This window comes from Brienomyrus brachyistius, chromosome 12, assembly GCF_023856365.1.
Source record: "Brienomyrus brachyistius isolate T26 chromosome 12, BBRACH_0.4, whole genome shotgun sequence".
Lineage (NCBI taxonomy): Eukaryota > Metazoa > Chordata > Actinopteri > Osteoglossiformes > Mormyridae > Brienomyrus > Brienomyrus brachyistius.
In genome coordinates this window covers 12,624,912-12,645,910 of record NC_064544.1, presented here as the reverse complement: position 1 = coordinate 12,645,910, position 20,999 = coordinate 12,624,912, and the positions used below count along the sequence as shown (strand labels likewise).

Here is a 20,999-nt window from a genome sequence, read left to right as displayed (position 1 = left end):
CTGTTCTCATCCTGTAATAAGAAAGTCAAGCTAAAAAAACTACAGCGATTCGCAAGGTTCAAAAAGACAACAAAACAGGACACGTTGCATGAACGTACTGGGATGTAATAATCGACATATCCCCCGAAAGTAACACAGCTGTATTTAAAGCTATAAGCATCCCTGTTTATTCAAACGCCGCTTCTTCTTACTTGTCTATACACACGACCAGCCAAAAGTTTTTGCACAACACAAGTTTTTACCGCTTTGCCATTTATTTCATAAACTGCAGATTTTTAAATTCTTGTTAAGCATTGGAAAGTTGAGTGAATAACTATAAATGAAATTATAAGTTTCCTTTATATCATGGAAAGATTATGTAACAGTGCATGTCTGACATCCTATTAACTGGATGTGTTTGATGGCATAGTCGAATTCTAAGCTGTCCTGTAACTTTAAATGCGCTAGTTATCTGTTTCATCACATGAAACAGAGCAGTATTTAATGTCCCTTGTAGGAAGAATGCCTAGAATTTTCTCTGCTGTTATAACTGCTAGAGGAGGTTATTTGAATGAATCAAAGATATGACATTTTCTTGCCAATAAAGGTACTCAAATGGGGAACATACTGTAAATTTATTTGTTAGCAAAGAATACTGAATGTATTTTCCGTAAATGTTAAGTGGGTGACATGCAAATGTAGAAAATCTCAGCGTGTGCGAAAGCTTTTAGCTGGTAGTTTCATCACTTTTTTGTAGGTTACGACACAACTGCACTTTCATCAAAATCATTAAAGGTGCAATCAAGTTGCTGTGTGTCCCTGACAACCCTGCCATGGAGGCCGCCCAGCTCTCTTCAGACGTCTCGACCCGGCTTCGGCTGACAAAGATAACAAAGGCAGGCCAGAATGATGGAGCCTTGAGACGGGGAGCCAATTCTCTGAATTCTGCAAAGTGGATCAATGGCAAGTGGAGCACAGACACACGCTGAGGTCTCCTGACTGAGAATGTCGGCCATTTTCAATAAGGCTGGAACAGGATGCCGGACAGCTCAAACCGAAATGCCGAGGTAAGAGTGACACAAAATCACGGTGCAAAACTGGCAGAAAGTAACTCTGACCTCACCGTGAGCTCATCTCCGATAAAGACCTCTGGAGAAAAGCAGCTATTGACTGAGAGGTACAAAGAATGTGAATGAAAGGACTTCATGACACTGAGTAAGTGAACAATAAATCTGTGTGGGCTCTACATGCCTGCTCATGAAAAACGCCAACCATTTTAACATTACTCACTTTCCACTGGTTCTGAGAATAAAACCCTGATCGTAATAGATGCACATTCAGTACCTCGAAATATAGTATTGGAACTATGTCCATTATGTTTCAATTAGAAATATAATATTGTCTACAGGTCCATTCCACATGTACTTCTTAAAATGACATTTAAATTTAATGCAGGTTCAGCTTCAACCAGCCGGGCATTTTAATGGAGACCCAGATTAAACACCTTGCTCGAGGGTACTACAGCAAAGAACCCTTCTGAGTCTTGAACCAGCAACCTTCAGGTTAGAGGGCCGTGTTCTTAATCCTGATGTCACTTGACACGTTCTCCTTTGAAACAAACAGCCTGAGGACTGAATTAGCTTACTTTGTCTGAAAGTAAGCAATTATTTTTCTCCACCTCCACCCACTCTCTATACTAGCTGAGTCACTAGGAGTCATTCGAAGTAAAACTTTACAGTCCTCTAGCACCGCAGATGCTTCCCCTCCCCTCAGAAGGTGAAGGTGATGGGGGGGGCTGAGTAACTGATCACAAACATTGCTAACATTAATGTGTCCACCATCCCAAGAGTGTCACCTTTGAGAACCTAACATATCAGTCTCTGTACATTGTCAGGCAGACAAGCCCACCGTTAATGGACCAGCAGAGAATTACATTCGCGCAAGATCCTGTCCATAACTCTGTCACCTTGGACTAATGGCTTTCACCGCAACAATGGCAATGAAACAGTTTTGTGAGGCTAGCCAGGCCCTCAGCAGACTCCCAATGGACATAAATGCTGTAAAGGACACTCTTTGCAACATCAGGGATTATACATTTGCTATGGGATAATTTTCTTCTACTCCTTCGCCTACCACACCCAATGAATGTCTTTCTACTCTTCGACGAAACAGACATCGCTTCAAATTAGACGAACTGGACTTGGGATGGTCCAGCTCGGTGGCAGCAAAGACAGAGAGGGTAGGATTCATTCAAAAAATGTTCCAGCAGAACACGGTTTCATTTACATTCCAAAGAATGTAATAAATAACAATTTTGGCTACAATACTTCAAAGCCATACTCTTCCTGTAATCAGTATCCCCTACAGTCTTTCACATTTCCTGTTTATCTTCACTGAGCATTAAAAAGTTCCTTCCCCGACTGTCATGCTTAATGTCTGTGTCCTTGCCTAAGTTCCACAGAAACTCTGGGAGAACATCCGGTCGAAAAATATCCTGACTATAAGTAATCGACAATAGTTTTATTTCAGCATGGGGTGCTTACACAATACAAAAGCTCCTTCACCTCCTACACCTCCTTTATCCAACAGCCACGTCAGAATATAAAGCAGAACTCTTTCCAGAGAGTGGAACGGACCGGCCAGTGGTGCTGCTCCTTGGCGTGCTACTGTAGTCTCTACATCAAACCACAGACTGCCTCCCTGACAGCAGGAATACGAGTTCATCCTTAACGATTTCTGAGCTCTATGCTTCCTCTGCATCGTCTTCACCCCCTTCCTCTGTTAAGTTCCTTTCATTTCATTGATTCAGTTCCAGCATAGATACGCCTTCTGTTTTTTCTCGGTTTTCTAAGAATTCATTTGTTTTTTAGTTAATTAGCTTAATAGTGGTATAATATGTTTAAAAACTGCAATTTTTGGGTAAACAAACTACGCATCTATATCTGGGTAAATATATCTCACTGAATCACCTTCTGAAAGAAAATGTGCCTTCTTCATTAAACATTGCTATTGATATTTCTTATGCACGATATCTTCAGGATCTCATTTACTGCTAATGTGAAATCCCTTAGCTAGATCCCCAAAGTGTAGGAGGAAGTAATATTTTAGTAAATTACCGCCACTTTTATGAGCTCTGACTAAGCACCACTGCACCTTTAATAGAAAAGTCTACCTTTAGTTGCTCTTTTTAGATGAACCTGTTTGCTGTGGAATAGAGTGTTTTTCTATCATGGGACCTGACCTTCCCTGTCACACATTGATTTAAAAAAGTACCTGGCATGGTTGTATTACTGTCTACAGAGACTAAGCTGCCGACCTCCCTCACCTTTCCAAAGATACATTGACCGGACTGTTGCTCTGGGAGTGATGCACTTGGAAATGAACTCGCCAGCAAAAATATGTAACACTGGCTTCTTGTTTACAATAATTTGGCTGGTAGAGTGTTAGTTTTGTGTGTGGGTCATAAAAGTGGTTAATGTGTCAGTATGCAAGGGTCACAAAGGGTGTTAGCATGTCAGTGTGTGAGGGTCAAGGAGGATGTTAGCATGTCAGTGTGTGAGGGTCAAGGAGGATGTTAGCATGTCAGTGTGTGAGGGTCAAGGCGGATGTTAGCATGTCAGTGTGTGAGGGTCAAGGTGGATGTTAGCATGTCAGTGTGTGAGGGTCAAGGAGGATGTTAGCATGTCCGTGTGTGAGGGTCAAGGAGGATGTTAGCATGTCAGTGTGTGAGGGTCAAGGCGGATGTTAGCATGTCAGTGTGTGAGGGTCAAGGAGGATGTTAGCATGTCAGTGTGTGAAGGTCAAGGAGGATGTTAGCATGTCAGTGTGTGAGGGTCAAGGCGGATGTTAGCATGTCAGTGTGTGAGGGTCAAGGAGGATGTTAGCATGTCAGTGTGTGAGGGTCAAGGAGGATGTTAGCATGTCAGTGTGTGAGGGTCAAGGCGGATGTTAGCATGTCAGTGTGTGAGGGTCAAGGAGGATGTTAGCATGTCAGTGTGTGAGGGTCAAGGAGGATGTTAGCATGTCAGTGTGTGAGGGTCAAGGCGGATGTTAGCATGTCAGTGTGTGAGGGTCAAGGAGGATGTTAGCATGTCAGTGTGTGAGGGTCAAGGCGGATGTTAGCATGTCAGTGTGTGAGGGTCAAGGAGGATGTTAGCATGTCAGTGTGTGAGGGTCAAAGAGGATGTTAGCATGTCAGTGTGTGAGGGTCAAGGTGGATGTTAGCATGTCAGTGTGTGAGGGTCAAGGAGGATGTTAGCATGTCAGTGTGTGAGGGTCAAGGCGGATGTTAGCATGTCAGTGTGTGAGGGTCAAGGTGGATGTTAGCATGTCAGTGTGTGAGGGTCAAGGAGGATGTTAGCATGTCCGTGTGTGAGGGTCAAGGAGGATGTTAGCATGTTAGTGTGTGAGGGTCAAGGCGGATGTTAGCATGTCAGTGTGTGAGGGTCAAGGAGGATGTTAGCATGTCAGTGTGTGAAGGTCAAGGAGGATGTTAGCATGTCAGTGTGTGAGGGTCAAGGCGGATGTTAGCATGTCAGTGTGTGAGGGTCAAGGAGGATGTTAGCATGTCAGTGTGTGAGGGTCAAGGAGGATGTTAGCATGTCAGTGTGTGAGGGTCAAGGCGGATGTTAGCATGTCAGTGTGTGAGGGTCAAGGAGGATGTTAGCATGTCAGTGTGTGAGGGTCAAGGAGGATGTTAGCATGTCAGTGTGTGAGGGTCAAGGCGGATGTTAGCATGTCAGTGTGTGAGGGTCAAGGAGGATGTTAGCATGTCAGTGTGTGAGGGTCAAGGCGGATGTTAGCATGTCAGTGTGTGAGGGTCAAGGAGGATGTTAGCATGTCAGTGTGTGAGGGTCAAAGAGGATGTTAGCATGTCAGTGTGTGAGGGTCAAGGCGGATGTTAGCATGTCAGTGTGTGAGGGTCAAGGCGGATGTTAGCATGTCAGTGTGTGAGGGTCAAGGAGGATGTTAGCATGTCAGTGTGTGAGGGTCAAGGCGGATGTTAGCATGTCAGTGTGTGAGGGTCAAGGAGGATATTAGCATGTCAGTGTGTGAGGGTCAAGGAGGATGTTAGCATGTCAGTGTGTGAGGGTCAAGGAGGATGTTAGCATGTCAGTGTGTGAGGGTCAAGGCGGATGTTAGCATGTCAGTGTGTGAGGGTCAAGGAGGATGTTGGCATGTCAGTGTGTGAGGGTCAAGGCGGATGTTAGCATGTCAGTGTGTGAGGGTCAAGGCGGATGTTAGCATGTCAGTGTGTGAGGGTCAAGGAGGATGTTAGCATGTCAGTGTGTGAGGGTCAAGGCGGATGTTAGCATGTCAGTGTGTGAGGGTCAAGGAGGATATTAGCATGTCAGTGTGTGAGGGTCAAGGAGGATGTTAGCATGTCAGTGTGTGAGGGTCAAGGAGGATGTTAGCATGTCAGTGTGTGAGGGTCAAGGCGGATGTTAGCATGTCAGTGTGTGAGGGTCAAGGAGGATGTTGGCATGTCAGTGTGTGAAGGTCAAGGAGGATGTTAGCATGTCAGTGTGTGAGGGTCAAGGCGGATGTTAGCATGTCAGTGTGTGAGGGTCAAGGAGGATGTTAGCATGTCAGTGTGTGAGGGTCAAGGCGGATGTTAGCATGTCAGTGTGTGAGGGTCAAGGAGGATATTAGCATGTCAGTGTGTGAGGGTCAAGGAGGATGTTAGCATGTCAGTGTGTGAGGGTCAAGGAGGATGTTAGCATGTCAGTGTGTGAGGGTCAAGGCGGATGTTAGCATGTCAGTGTGTGAGGGTCAAGGAGGATGTTGGCATGTCAGTGTGTGAAGGTCAAGGAGGATGTTAGCATGTGAGTGTGTGAAGGTCAAGGAGGATGTTAGCATGTCAGTGTGTGAGGGTCAAGGAGGATGTTAGCATGTCAGTGTGTGAGGGTCAAGGCGGATGTTAGCATGTCAGTGTGTGAGGGTCAAGGAGGATGTTAGCATGTCAGTGTGTGAAGGTCAAGGAGGATGTTAGCATGTCAGTGTGTGAGGGTCAAGGAGGATGTTAGCATGTCAGTGTGTGAAGGTCAAGGAGGATGTTAGCATGTCAGTTTTAGGGTGTCACCTGTCTCGTTGTTCCCAGGATTGTCCTCTTTTTTGAGCAGCTGTCCCTGAAAATTAATTCTCTTTCCTAGGGCATGAATTGTCCAGTTTTTTTTACGAAAATGTACATAATTTTCAATTAAACAACTTAGAATTCTGTTTCAAATTATACCTCACTTGGTTTCCTTCTACTGCTATTCTTTTTTCTTCCTGGTTTTGCTTATACATCCAATCCTGCGTCCGTAAACGGTTAAAAAAGGGTAAAACACAGCGACGATTGGCCTTGTCTATACTTTTATTTGAATGGTAGCAGACACACAAAGTTTACCTTGTTACCTAGCAACTGCATGGGCTGTCGGTCTGCCGCGTGCATCCACATCCACGATCACCCCCATGACTTAAATTGCTAGCTAGATGAAACATTCATTTAAAAAAACTTTATTTTGTCGGTTTCGTGAAATGGGGGGAGTGACAGTCATGTCACAAGTGTCAAAGGCAATTTAAAATGTACATTCAGAGTGGGCAAAACGAGAAGACCTTTCTGAATAGGTAAGGCACGACCAAGGAAACTTTGGGGTATTGCACAAAGAAAAATGTATCAGTTAGCTGGAAAACTTAAGCCAAATATGACAACTGTCCTATAGGAGGAGAGATGAGCAACATTTCTATTGGACAATCCTCATATTTGGTTGAAATTATCTGGCTAATGGAAAACAAAATGAATTGTGAAATAAAAAATGGTTTAAACCTCATGTGTGCGGTTCATGAGGGATGTTAGCATGTCAGTCGTGTGTGAGGTTCATGAGGGATGTTAGCATGTCAGTCGTGTGTGAGGTTCATGAGGGATGTTAGCATGTCAGTCGTGTGTGAGGTTCATGAGGGATGTTAGCATGTCAGTCGTGTGTGAGGTTCATGAGGGATGTTAGCACGTCAGTCGCGTGTGAGGTTCATGAGGGATGTTAGCATGTCAGTCGTTTGTGAGGTTCATGAGGGATGTTAGCATGTCAGTCGCATGGTAAGGTTCATGAGGGATGTTAGCATGTCAGTCGTTTGTGAGGTTCATGAGGGATGTTAGCATGTCAGTCGTTTGTGAGGTTCATGAGGGATGTTAGCATGTCAGTCGCATGGTAAGGTTCATGAGGGATGTTAGCATGTCAGTCGTGTGTGAGGTTCATGAGGGATGTTAGCATGTCAGTCGTGTGTGAGGTTCATGAGGGATGTTAGCACGTCAGTCGCGTGGTAAGGTTCATGAGGGATGTTAGCATGTCAGTCGTGTATGAGGTTCATGAGGGATGTTAGCACGTCAGTCACGTGGTAAGGTTCATGAGAGATGTTAGCATGTCAGTCGTGTGTGAGGTTCATGAGGGATGTTAGCATGTCAGTCGTTTGTGAGGTTCATGAGGGATGTTAGCATGTCAGTCACGTGGTAAGGTTCAGGAGGGATGTTAGCATGTCAGTCGTGTGTGAGGTTCATGAGGGATGTTAGCATGTCAGTCGTGTGTGAGGTTCATGAGGAATGTTAGCACGTCAGTCGCGTGGTAAGGTTAATGAGGGATGTTAGCATGTCAGTCGTGTGTGAGGTTCATGAGGGATGTTAGCACGTCAGTCGCGTGGTAAGGTTCATGAGGGATGTTAGCATGTCAGTCGTTTGTGAGGTTCATGAGGGATGTTAGCATGTCAGTCGTGTGTGAGGTTCATGAGGGATGTTAGCATGTCAGTGGTGTGTGAAGTTCATGAGGGATGTTAGCATGTCAGTGTTGGGTCAAGAGGAATGTTAGCACGTCAGTCGCGTGGTAAGGTTCATGAGGGATGTTAGCATGTCAGTTGTGTGTGAGGTTCATGAGGGATGTTAGCATGTCAGTGTTGGGTCAAGAGGAATGTTAGCATGCTCAATCTGTAAAATGTAGGTTGGGAAATGTGGTACCTGGTCTAGTGTGGTCTGGGACACAGAGTAATCCTCGATTCCCAGACACTCCCGATGATGCGTGAACTGGCTGAAGATGGTAGCCAAGGTGGCTTCTGTTCGTGGCAGCTGGTACTGCAGGGTGTTGTGATGCTTCTCCTTCAGGATGCTTCCTGGAAAGGTGTCCTTCACAAACTCCTCCACAGGGGCCAAGGCTGGGGGCACCCCACGCACTCTCACGATGACCGTGTACCCATCACCAAACCTGCGAATTCAGAAGCCAGGTGGAGGGCATGACACATTTAAATCCTTTCAAATCATTACCTTTTAAAACACAGCAATACACAACATTTTAGATAATGATCCAGCTTTTAATGAAGCTCTTTATGACTGTAGAAGGATTTTTATATTTGAGCTAGTGACTCATGGAACATCCCATTAATAAAAAGACCACTTTGGAGAGTCCAGGAGTCTCATTAGATACCACCTGCAGATCGTGTTGGTACCACCTATGGAATCATTTAGACGGATCATAATGTTGTTGACGTTTTTATGGCTGAGAGCTTCTCTGCTGCGTCCTCACACCTGCCAGGTAGTTGTGAAGCTGTGGCGGACCTCTCGCTTGTGGAGCACGGCTGTTTCGATTGCGAGATACTTGTTTGTCATCAGTCAGGATTTGCCAAAAAAGTGTCTATTCCCTTTTTATCTGTTTTTGAACTATTCTACATAAATGATGCAAGAACGTATCATAGCACTCCCATGTAACGCACCTTGGGGCGACTCTGTTGTGAAAGGCGCTATATAAAAATAAATTGAATTGGAAAGAATATAGGCGCACGGGATCCGACATAGATTCTCTAATATTGGGGGGGAGCTTTGAGTAGGTGAAGTCTTGCCTCCTTCCTCTGAAAATCAGCTAGGACCCCATACTAGGCCTCCCAGATTTATGCCTGTCCATAAACGCTAAAAAAAAAGAAAAAAATTCCAGCCGCATTTCAGATTACCACAAAGCGCTCAATCCCCAACTGATAACTTAAGTCACTTCAGTCGCTGGCCTGCCCCAGTTCTCTGGGCGCCCACCGCAGCTGCCGCCGCAGACAGCGGAGCAGATTATCACCACGCGCACGACATGATTAAGAGCCATTTTACACTTACGGGAGATTGAGGCTATGACCCTCATTATCATTTAGAGCCGCTAGTCATTTCCTGTGTGCGCTACAAAAAATAAATTAAGAAGAAAAAATAAACCAACAACAATATCAGCAAGGGTAAAATATTCTTGAAATAGCTCTTTAAACCAAGCATACGCAGCAAAGCCAAATGGTTCAGTAGCATGACGGTTTAGCTAAGTTCTGGATACTGGGGGACACAGATTGACTACAATTTTATAACTGTCCGTAGAGTAACAGAATGTGATATTCTCAAAGACAATTTTAATGACGTTCTGTTAATGACTTAGTTTGCTTCAGCATTCATTGAGGCTCAGATGAAACGACTTTAAAGTTGTACCCTCAGGTATAACTAAATATTTCCCATTAGAGGTACAACTACTATTACTCAGATAAAGTTCAACAGCTCGCTTCTCAACAGAGATTCTCTCCGCATCTGTGACAGTCATCTCTTATCTCAAAGCTTTCCACAGTGCACAAACTTAACAAGAGACTCCTGCTAATATAATGTACAGAGAAGACAGAATACTGTCGGAAATGCTGTGGATCCATTGCTTTGTGCTAAAAATTCCTTTGTTATATATTTACCAGTGGGAATAGTCTGCTAGACCAGGGGCAAGAGGGCAATGAATTATTCTGCACTTGTGCATACTGACTGTGCAGGTCTTCTACAGTGGGAGTGCGGAGGTGTCTCCCAGGCGTTCCACACTACGAAGACGCTTGCTTCATACCTTATCCAAAGCTGCCTGGAGATCTTAATTCCCCCATGAAGCCACATGTTTCAGCGGAAAAATAAAGCAGGCATCATTTAGCAATGTCCAACCGTGTTTATATCAGTCCTGCCAGACGTTATTATATATGCCTCTAATCTGACTGTCCGATAGGAAACTCCGTCTGGACTCAAATCCATTGTTCAATATGGTACTTTCATTACCCATCTGTTGCTTCAGCTCGATATGTTTGTCCGTATTCATTCAAATGGCAGAAAACGATGCTGATAGAAAATTGTTTTATAACATTTCGTTGGGTCAAGCTGGCCCAACAGGTACTTAGATTAGTATTGTCATCCTGATTATTAATTGTAAAGTTAAGAACAGATGCTTTCACCCATTGTTCATTGCACCAACGTTCCCCGGTTGCAGGCCAACTTGTACCACCGTACACCTACAAACAGTAGCCACTGTATTAAGTACATCTATGCATTAATGCAAACAGCCTACTCCTCCAAACAGTAAATAATGTGGCTGCTACTGAATATATAGCATGTATACTGGGAGAAAAGGCTCTGTTACTGTACTGCTAAGCACTGGAATTTTTAAGACTCGTGATCCAAGCAATTTGAAATGGTGGTGCGATTGTTGGTGACAGAAGTGATGGTTCTAGCATTCAAAAACGTCCTCCTGGGATTTCCATGCACTATTGCATCTAGAGTTATCAGAGGATAGTACAATGAAAAAAAAAATACTCAATGATTGTGTTTTGGCTGAAAACATCATATTAATGAGAGATGTTAGGAGACTGGCCAGAGCTGTTAAAGATAACAAGCAAAAATTACAGCTGAGTACGACATTAGAGGGCAGAGAGGAACCTCTGAATGCACAACTCGTCAATGCTTGAAGTGGTTCTGGAGATAAAAGAAGGTCATACCTGCTTGTATATAGGCGATCTGGATATCAACTCCTGAGGTGCAGGTGGTACAGACACTTATGTTTCTTTAGGCACCATTCGTAGCCCAACAGATGGAGCTGCAAAGGTGCTACGGTCATAAAGAACCATCGCAAAAGATGCGAGTCACTCAGCAGAAGGAGGAGAGTGAACCCCAGTAATTATGAGAGGATCTGAAAGTGGTCCCAGCCACTTTTCTCTAATCTATCACCATGCTGGCTGGAGAATGTGCAGAGAATCACTCGCTGCACATGAGCCATTTCTTTAGACAGTTTCTGTATATATCACGTACAAGATGATCCCCAATTGGGCCCTTATAGACCATGACAAGTGTGAGACATTCCCTAATAGGGCCCTTATGGAGCATGACAAGTACAAGATGTTCCCTGATAGGACCCCAGTGGGTATAACAAGTAGACGACATTCCCTGATAGGGCTCCTATAGCTTATAACAAGTACATGATGTTCACTGAAGGGGACTCCTTGACGCATAACAAGCTGGCCCCTATAGTCAATCTGCAAGGAAAAGGCTGATTCAGCCTGGACCAAGCAGCCACACTGCATATGCTTCACAGGCTGCATGCTGGTCACGCACATGGTCACTCAGAAGCACCTGCCCATTGGGAGGTGAATTATTCCAGCGAATGAATGCCAAGGTGGAGGGAGGCTGCTGGGGTGGATTATTCCGGGGCCTCAGCCTCTACAAGCCAGGTTGGCACCTCTCTGATCAGGTCATAAGGCTTCCAGATCAAGTCTGAGTTGAGCTAGTGGGAGGGGGGTTGGATAATTGGCTCCCCAGCTTCCCACATCTAACCCTTATCGCTGCCTTCTGCTCACAAGCTGGCTGCTGAAGGAGGTACCTTAAAAGGGCAAATGCAGTATTCATGGTGCTCCTGCAGGAGGTGAAAAGTACAGTATATTCATTTTGAGTGCATCTCCTGTCTATTATCTCATCGTTTTATTTGACAGTCTGGAGGCTGAGAGAGAGAGAGAGAGAGAGAGAGAGAGAGAGAGAGGGTCCACTTTCTTGCATTGGAGACATGAAAAAACAGCACAAACATCAAGCTGCATTTTACATATGAGTACTGCATGGCCATGTGACTTGTCAAAGTCTCTGAGCACACTTGTGGCATGTTCCAGAGGCGGGCAGCTACCATAAAGCACGGCCCACACTGCATTACCTTAATGCATTAAGGTGTTTTACTGCTTTTATTCTTCTCTTAAGCACTGCGCTCAAGCGAGAGCCGTCTCCGAAAAAAGGCCTGTATCTCAGGCCCCACTGAATGGCGTCACTCAGCAGAAAACTGGAATATTCCCTGACAGCCTTATGGGCCTTTTCCCTGGGTTTATAGCCCCACTGCTTCATTTCGGTTTACTCACTGGCCCAGAGGAAGCCGCGTCCGTCCTGGGTTGTAAAAGACAATTTATTCAGACTTATTTTGCTGAGTTCCATAAATAAATTGGATTGATTTATTCAATAGGCTCCCTATTAAAATGAGGTGAACAAACGGGCGGGGAGCTTAAATCATGCAGAAACGCCATCCATTTCTGCTCAATGAGCCCCTCCCTCAGGAGTACCAGGTAAGGCCGCTGTACAACGTCTGCCCTGAAGGTGGCAGCACACTCGCAACTGCGGCTCACTGCGTGGAGCACATGTGCCTGCCGACATGTGAGGCTTCTGAAGCTAACACCTATTTGCTGGGTTTCTTTTCATTCTCATAAAAATTCAGGCAGAATCAGAGCATGCAAGCCCCCTGGCGGAAAACGGCTGCAACCGGCAGCTTCCATCGCGGGGCAGAAAAGGAAGGACGTCACTGCATGACGCATCGACTCCTACGGCACCTGGATAACGTGCCACCTGCTCTCACCGCGCCTGTCTGCAGCTCCGAGTTCGCTTTCCGGGCTGCGAGGCGGCGAGTAATAACGGCTAACGACTTTCCAAGTGACATCAGGTCCATTTGCATAATTGAGGATCCAAATTAAACCCTTGTTTCTCAGTAAATATGGACACACTGGATTTGTATAATTCGAGTGACCGGATTGCAAAGTCCATGCGCCTGCATCATTGTGTCGGTGTGATGGGAAAACCGATAAGCCTGCCTTTAATTTCATTTTCATTAGTTAACAGGTCCACAGATAATAAATCGTTTCATTTTGATAGTAGGCAAAACATGGATATTAAATTAGAAAGTATTCGGAATCCCGTCACAAAAAGTATCCCAGAAAGTACAGTCGTTCAAAAAGAGAAAAAAGGGAAAAAAGAGAAAAAAGAAAGAAAGAAGGAAAAAAAAGTCTTGTTCTACTGATGCCAACGATGGCCGACAGTGGCCCTTTCTCACTGCTGTGGTCAGAGAGGTGCTACTGCAGCCTGAAAGCCAAAACCGAGAGACTAGGGAAAAGCTTCTGCGCTCAGGCCATTTGTGCAGAACAAAGACTCCCATAGGGTGGCGCAGTGGTTAGCACTGCGGCTTCACACCTCTGGGATCAGGGTTTGAGTCTCTACCTTGGCTCGTGTGCGGAGTTCGCACGGTCTCACTGTGTTGTGTTGTTGTGGGTTTTCCTCCAGGTACTACGTTCCTGCCCCCCCCGGTGTGTCATCATGGGCTTTTCTCCAGGTATTCTGCCTGCCCCCCCTCCAAATTGTGTGACCTGTGGTGGGTTGTTGGTGCCCCATCCTGGTTTGTCTCATCTCTTTGTGCCCATAGCCTTTGGGATAGGGCTTCCATAGCGAATAAGTTCCTTTACACACTTAATCAACCCACTATCACTGCACATTTTCTTCAGTCGTTGATATACCGCTGTCTATTTCATTGTCCATTTTTCAGTCATTTTTTGAAAAAAATTTGAAAAATTCCAGAGAAGGTTCGCAAGTTTCAAACCACGTGCCAAGCGAGGACACGCTGCAAGCCGGAATCTAATTACAGGTTATGTAAATTATATAAATGTATATGTATATTTTTCATTGAAATGAAATTTGTAACAATAGCCAATGTTTTTTCACTGTTCCTTTGTCCTATGAGAGGAATAATATGCATGATTCTCATTGGTCCATCATCCCTTGATACGTGATATTTTTTCATTGCTCTATTGTCTCTTGAGAATTAAGCTCAAACAACAAAATCCCTTTTATTGGAGAGTACAATGCTGTATAATAATGTACGATGTACTTTATTATTACTGTAGTTAATGTTGGTGTTATTGTTGTAATTTATCAATTACCATATGTAAGTACAAGGAAATCACGTTATACTGTATATGGGGTGCGTGGATGGATTTCGGCTGTCCGCAGTAGGTCTTGGGACGCGTCACCCACGGATACGCCGGGATTACTGTATTGCTTATTTCTTCAAGCACAATCCAGCAAGCAGGCGGAAAAGCAGTTTTCCTACACAGTAGTACAAAGTTTGATTGTGTGTGTGCGACGTGTAAATACTTGCTTCTGGTGTGCAGAAGGTTAACGTTCACACCTCCTTGAACGGATGAAGAGAGGCGTCCATCTAATATTCATGAAGCGCGGCCTCTTCTCAAAGACGAAATGTAATCGACGTTAGGGAAAAGCCAATTACTGGAACAGCTGCAGGGGATGGGTTCATGCTTAGTTTTAAGGGCCAATGGGATGACGTAGCCCAGATGCTCCAGTTGTAAAATACCCCCCCTGCCCCTTACCCTCTCACTGCCTCACTGTCACATCTCAGAGTTTGCCCGTTCATGTCTTGTGAGGACTACCAGGGTGAGGGCTAATATCTCAGACCTCAGGTGTGCAAAGGGTACCATGCCCATTTAAATCCTATGGCCTTCAAGGATGTCATGTGCTCCAGGAAGATCACACAATATTGCTTTTATAATGTCAGCCTTCGAAGAATAGACTGTCAACAATAGAGACTTAAGATTATATGGCCCGGTGAATGTCATATGAATATTTAGGGGCATTTTTAAAAACGGGATTTAAGGTCATCCAAGATTTATAGTTGGAAAAACCAACCAGATTAACGAGTTATCATTTACAGAGTCCGTTAGGAGTGTTGAAAATTTGGAGGGATGTGAAAAATAAATCATTTATACATAAATCAGGAAAAATTGCAAGAGTTTAGAAGTCCATCCATCCATCCATCCATCCATTTTCCAAACCGCTTATCCCACTGGGTCGCGGCGGGTCCGGAGCCTATCCCGGAAGCAATGGGCACGAGGCAGGGAACAACCTAGGATGGGGGGCCAGCCCATCACAGAGGGTATAGAAGTATTAAGGCATATTTAATCTCATGCAAAAAAAGTTTATATTTAGGAAGTGTTATTACAAATACTTTACCCTCTGGCTACTATACCCTATGAAAATTGAAATATACAGCTGATATATGTATTCATTGATTAAATTCTGTTCAAGGTGTCACCCACCTTGCGGCCTGTTCTGCAGGCTCACTGTAATCCTGGACTAGATAAGTGGTTAAGGACGATGGACAGATGCATGCATGGAAGTAACGGCTTCCATTGCTAATCAACATGTGGTCCTGCGGCAGAGAGCATATCCATGATCGGAATCCAAAACCTGTGAGGGCTTTTTTAGTCCTCATGATCAAGATGATTCACTTGAGTTGCTCTAGTTAATATCCATGATTTAAAAGGATAAAAAGGAACATCTCAAGGTATGATAAAGCGTCTTAAAAGCAATTAAATAAAAATGTAAATCCTGAATGACAGGTATGAAGTGAATTATCTCTGCCGCCACCAACCGAACCACATGCACTTTGTCGCTTCTGTAAACTTTCTACTGTAAACCTTGCAATATTCAGTTGGTTGGACCACCTATGGCAATGCACAAGGCTCCGGGAGAGCCATTTTGTCACTTAGCACTGTGATAAACACGCAGATCCACTACGATACTTCCCACTGTCATTTTCTGTCCGCAGCGTTTTCAACTCTTTAATTGTGCTTTTATTGAAACAGCTGCTTCTCAGACTGCTTGCCCTCTCCCAGGGATAAGTTGGGGCTGTTAAGCTGATTTGGGCCACAAGACATACTGTCCTCTGAGTCTCCCTCCCTCACTGTCCTATGGACGTTCCCACAACCTATGGGGAAACCGAATGAAATGACTCAAAGGGTATAGGCCCCCCGCCCCCCCACCACCACATTTTTTGACACTGGCAACAGGACATGAAAGGTGATGGAGAGATACAATGAAACGACTGGATGGAGAAATGATTGGATTTCAATTTGGGGAGTGAACTTGAAGCCCATGAACACAGGAATAATTGTTTTCTGCTTTTTATTGTACATTTCACCCTGCCGCTGTCGCACGTCCCAGCGAGTTCAGCAGCCGCTTTGTTGTGACTTTTTTCCCCGAACTGGCACGATTTCACGCTGGCATAACATCTGTTAAGGTTGCTCTCAGAAGCACAAGCTGGATTACCCAATGTGTTTCGAGAAAATAAGAGCCGCACGAGCCTGTGTGAGAGAAAGATAAGACGTTGGTGGTATTTTTTCGTCGAGAACTTTCAAGGGAGAAAAAAAAAAAACGCATTATAAATTGTTATAAATAACAATCCCCATCAACCTTGGGTAAAAGCTGCTGAATTGTCAAAGGTTGTTATTCGGTACTCTGCTCAACAAGCAATTTAAATACAGGCCTTCTTCATAGGGCGTTCAATTAATTGTTTCTGTGGAGCATGATAAATGGTTCCTGAAACCACCAGTGCTGGACCTCGGAGTTTCACATGGACTTGGCTGAAGGGTATTCCAGCGGTGGTAGTAATTACTTTGGACTACAGACAGAAGTATTGTAACAGCGAGAACAAAAGCGGCGGCCATTTCTAATGGTTGAGTAAAAATCTCTTTTGTGATGCCTCCCTGCTCTTTTATGAAAGAAATTCCACCGTCAGCAGTTGCTAAGGTATGAGAACTATAATGATACATTTACATTTGACCATTAATTGCAGGGGAGGTCGTTCTCATTCTTTGATGGTTTGAAGACAGGGCCGGCTCTACCTTTAAAGGAGCCGAAGCAAAGCTTTACTTGGGAGGCCTCCTACTGTACCTAGAAAACGGATAATCATTTCACCTCCTCAGCTACGCAGGTAATTCAGGATTCTATTCTGCCTATAGCCAGGGTTGGGCATTCCAGGCACAGAAACGACAAATCTAGACCGAGATTTTGTTTCTACCAATCAGCTGAGTACTCTGTGACTGTGACTCTTTATATTCAGCCTTTAATAAGACAGGCTGCATACATTTTACAGTCCCGGCTATAACAAAAACCACATTTAAAAGAAACAATATTTTCTTACAGTCGTAAACATTTTCAGGTACGGATATTTTGAGCCATTATCTGCAAGCTGAAAACTAAGTAGCAGATGAAATGAGCAAACCTTGCAGGGAATGATTTATAACCGTTATTATATATTTATGCATGTTTTCCTAGCAGAAGTCAGATGCTTCTTGCACATACTTGAAAGGTACAGAACAAAATCAGGTACAATTCATTTATTCACATGGTCTAGCAAAGTGCCTTTCTGATTTAACTCCCTAGCCTCACTGCTTCTTTGTATTACACTATGTCTCCGAAAACCTATTATTGCGGGATTTTTTTTTTAATGGAGTCCCTCTGTTACTATCTCTTCAACGGCCCTTTTATATCTAGAAGCCTATCATTATGCACCTGAAAATTTTTGAGTAAGCAAGTTCACAATGAATTATTTGGTTTATCTGGGCTTCACTGACCTGCAAAACGAGTGCGAAAAGGAACAAAAAAAGATATTGTGGACGCTTCGGATGGTTTTCAGTCCGTCAAGCAAATTATGTGAAAATCATTGCCTCGAACGTTCCAGCAAATGCCGTATGCTCTTTTTACTTTACATTATAATTACACAGTGTTCAAGCCACAGCCACCACTCTCCCGGTAATTATCTGCCAATAATCCAGCTCTTATTAATTAATGAACATTATCTGAGCCCTTGAAATAAAGCGCACAGTCGGAGGAAAACAGAGAATCTCGTGACGGCTCTCTCAGTTTCCATGGCAAACAGCTGGCACATCCAGAGCAGCCAATAAGCAGCCTGTTGAAAAATCAACAAACCAAGAAAAACGGGGGGGGGGGGGGGGGGTGCACTCTAATACTGCTGCATAAAATCTAAATTCCTTCCACTAACAATGCAAATTGCTCCGCATTCTGCTTGAAGAGCATCTTCATATTCTGTATTGATTCCGGAAGGTTAGGCCTAGTCGCAATAAGCAGTGGTGGTTATGATTTATGATGGCCTACAGGTAGCTTTCACAACATAGGACACACCAAATTAGGGCTTTTGACCACCACGAGCCCCCAAGAGAGTTCCAAGGTCTTGGTGTATATTCCCTGGTCCTCTACTGGAGGCCTGTGGCACCATTGGTCCATCATCATTGGGCATCTCGTTGATTATAACAGAAAATGCTTCAGTTCTTTTGCTGCTTCAGACCCTGCCATCTTTCATTTGGGTTGAGATTTGGAATTGACCCACAGTAAACCTTTTCTTAGAGTTCCCGGTGGAGTCCTCTTGATGAAAATACCTTCTTATGCCAATGGCTGCACTTTCGTTCACGGTTGCTCCTGACTGATGACGGCAGCATGACCCTGAGCCCTTTGCTTCCAGGAACCTCAGCATCTTTTGCAGTCCTTCTCATTGAGACTCCTGCCACAAGTGTCCCAATAGTGAACAGTCTCTCAGTCACAATGAACACACACAGAACAAGCTACTAAGGATGCTAGGAAATGTTTAAAAAGTTTAATGTGTACCAACAGTGGGGGTAGCGTGTGGCTCAGGAGGTTAAGCATCTGTGCCTCTCATCCGAAGGTTGTCGGTTCAAGCCTCAGTAGAATGATCACATCTCTATTGGGCCCTTGAGCAAGGCCCTTATCCCCCCCAAAGTACTCCAAGGACATGCATATGTACCTCAGAAGGACAGCAAGATGGGATTTCTAAAAAAAAGCATTAAAATGTACTGCAGACAGCAAGTAAAGGACCATCTCTTAATTTATTAGAATACTATCTACATCTACCACGTAAAATTTACTTATTTTTTCCCCCAAAATAAAACTCAAAAAGCCATTTCAAAGTGAAACAAGTACTATGTTTGGCCTGAAAATCTAAAAAGTCCACTAAGGCTGAAATTTTGTTAAAAACAATGCAAGATAATATTAAAATTAACATACAGCTCTGGAAAAAAATATATGAGACCCCTCTATACTTTTTAAATATCTGCATTGTTAAATCCTGGTTTAATCCTGGTTCTGCTGGCAGAAGGCTACGCTGCGAGGCAGGCTGCTTCCAGGCTCAAAGATTCTAAGACAGCAGGACACAAGAACAAAGTGAAGCTGGAAAAACTGGGAATGACCAGAAACCAGTCATGGAGAGGGCGGAAGCAACTTTTTAATCCCAGAGATGACTGTCAACTTTTCCGGCAGTGCCTCATAAATCGGAGGACCTCAAGTGACCTTCAAAAGGAATAGAAAACATTAAAGTGGTGTGCAGTGCGCTGCTACGACAGTTCATATCAGGCTCCTAAAAACAGGACTGAAGACCCATAAAGCAAAGGGGAAACCCTTCATCAACGGGAAGCAGGCGCATACCTATAAATTGAGAAATGAGTGAAACTGAAGATTTTGCTGTGTCTCTTAAATAATTCCAGAGTTGTAGGTTACTGAAGAAGGTCATGCTTGTTGTAGCCAATATTATGCTCCTTTCAAATAGTAAATAAAATGCAATATTGCAATTGTTTTTGAAGTATCACATCTACCTGTGACAGTAGATAATGTGAATTAAGAAAGCACTATTCCAATCACAGCTTTCCCAACTGAATTCTGATTTCAATCATTATCAGATTTTTTTATCCTTTATTTTGCCAGGAAGGTTCCTTTGTGATACAATATTTATGTACACATCATTCATCCATTTTCCAAACCGTTTATCCTTCTGGGTTGCGGGGGGTCCGGAGCCTATCCCGAAAGCAATGGGCATGAGGCAGGGAACAACCCAGGATGGGGGGCCAGCCCATCACAGGGCACACTCACACACCATTCACTCACACATGCACTCCTACGGGTAATTTAATAACTCCAATGAGCCTCGGCATGTCTTTGGACTGTGGGGGGAAACTGGAGGAAACTCCACGACGACATGGTGAGAACATGCAAACTCCGCACACAGGTGACCCAGGCAGAGACTCGAACCCGGGTCCCAGAGGTGTGAGGCAACAGTGCTAACCACTGCACCACCATGCCACCCAATACACAACTACAGTCCATTAAAAAAAAGATTATTATAGGCCACTGAAAAGCACTCCAGTCCAGAAGAATAGCTAGAGTGCTAAACTCTCGGAGAACAAGAGCTCTTTATGAGTGTCAGGAAGGGACTGTGAACTTTGAGGCTAGCTAAAACTCATTACTAAGAGATTGCCATGACTGTTCCCATCTGACATTTCCCACCGAGTTCTTCTGCCTTTATTCACATGTGCAGAAAATGATAACACACTGTTTCCCAAGCCGGTCCTCAGGGACCCCCCAGACACTCCACATTTTCACTCCCCCCCAGCTAGTTACGTATCTGGACTGTCTGGCAGGGAGCTGGGCGGGAGCAAAAACATGGACCGTGGGGGGGTCCTCAAGGCCTGGGTTGGGAATCACTGTTATAACACGTCAAACACCACCATCATCATCACAGGCAATCATGAATACTTTTTCTCTCTATTCATTTGACTTTCGGTTTCAAAGATACATGGGTGATGTAAATTTATTCTTTATAAAGTTTTAATATTGGACACTGCCCCACAGTTCAATCTCCAACCATAAAATACATTGAAAAGCACTACATGTAAATGTGTGCAACTGAACTTCAACTGTAGACCATACACACAGCTACAAAGTAGGAAATAAGTTTGCCCTCTTAAAAAAATACATCAAAGATTCTGATATTCTCTATAAGTTTCAGATGCCTCATAAATCTATTTATTCCTGCCTGAAGATTTACTTTCTTAGGTTTTAAGTTTGTTGCACCAAATGAAATGCAAATGCTATGCATCCCAAACAGACATTTTCCATGTCGCATTAGAAACTTTTTTTTTTATTTGATGCAATATGGCTATACAGTATGAACAAAGGGAATCGCACACATTTTCAATTTCATGATGCAGTTTCTGCATCTTCCTAATGTTTGTACTGGGCTGCCTCTATCATTAAAATCCCAATGCCATTGTTTGAAATG

General features: G+C 44.0%; 1 protein-coding gene across 2 annotated transcripts in view; it reads right to left on the bottom strand.

Annotated features, from left to right (window-relative positions):
• The window catches only part of LOC125705061 (phospholipid-transporting ATPase ABCA1-like), a 164,932-nt gene that overhangs the window by 2,968 nt on the left and 140,965 nt on the right, over positions 1–20,999 (bottom strand). For both annotated transcript variants that reach the window (XM_048971386.1, XM_048971387.1), the window contains exon 49: positions 7,964–8,207. In XM_048971386.1, the coding sequence (XP_048827343.1) occupies positions 7,964–8,207 (244 nt within the window). The remainder of the gene's footprint in view (positions 1–7,963; positions 8,208–20,999) is intronic.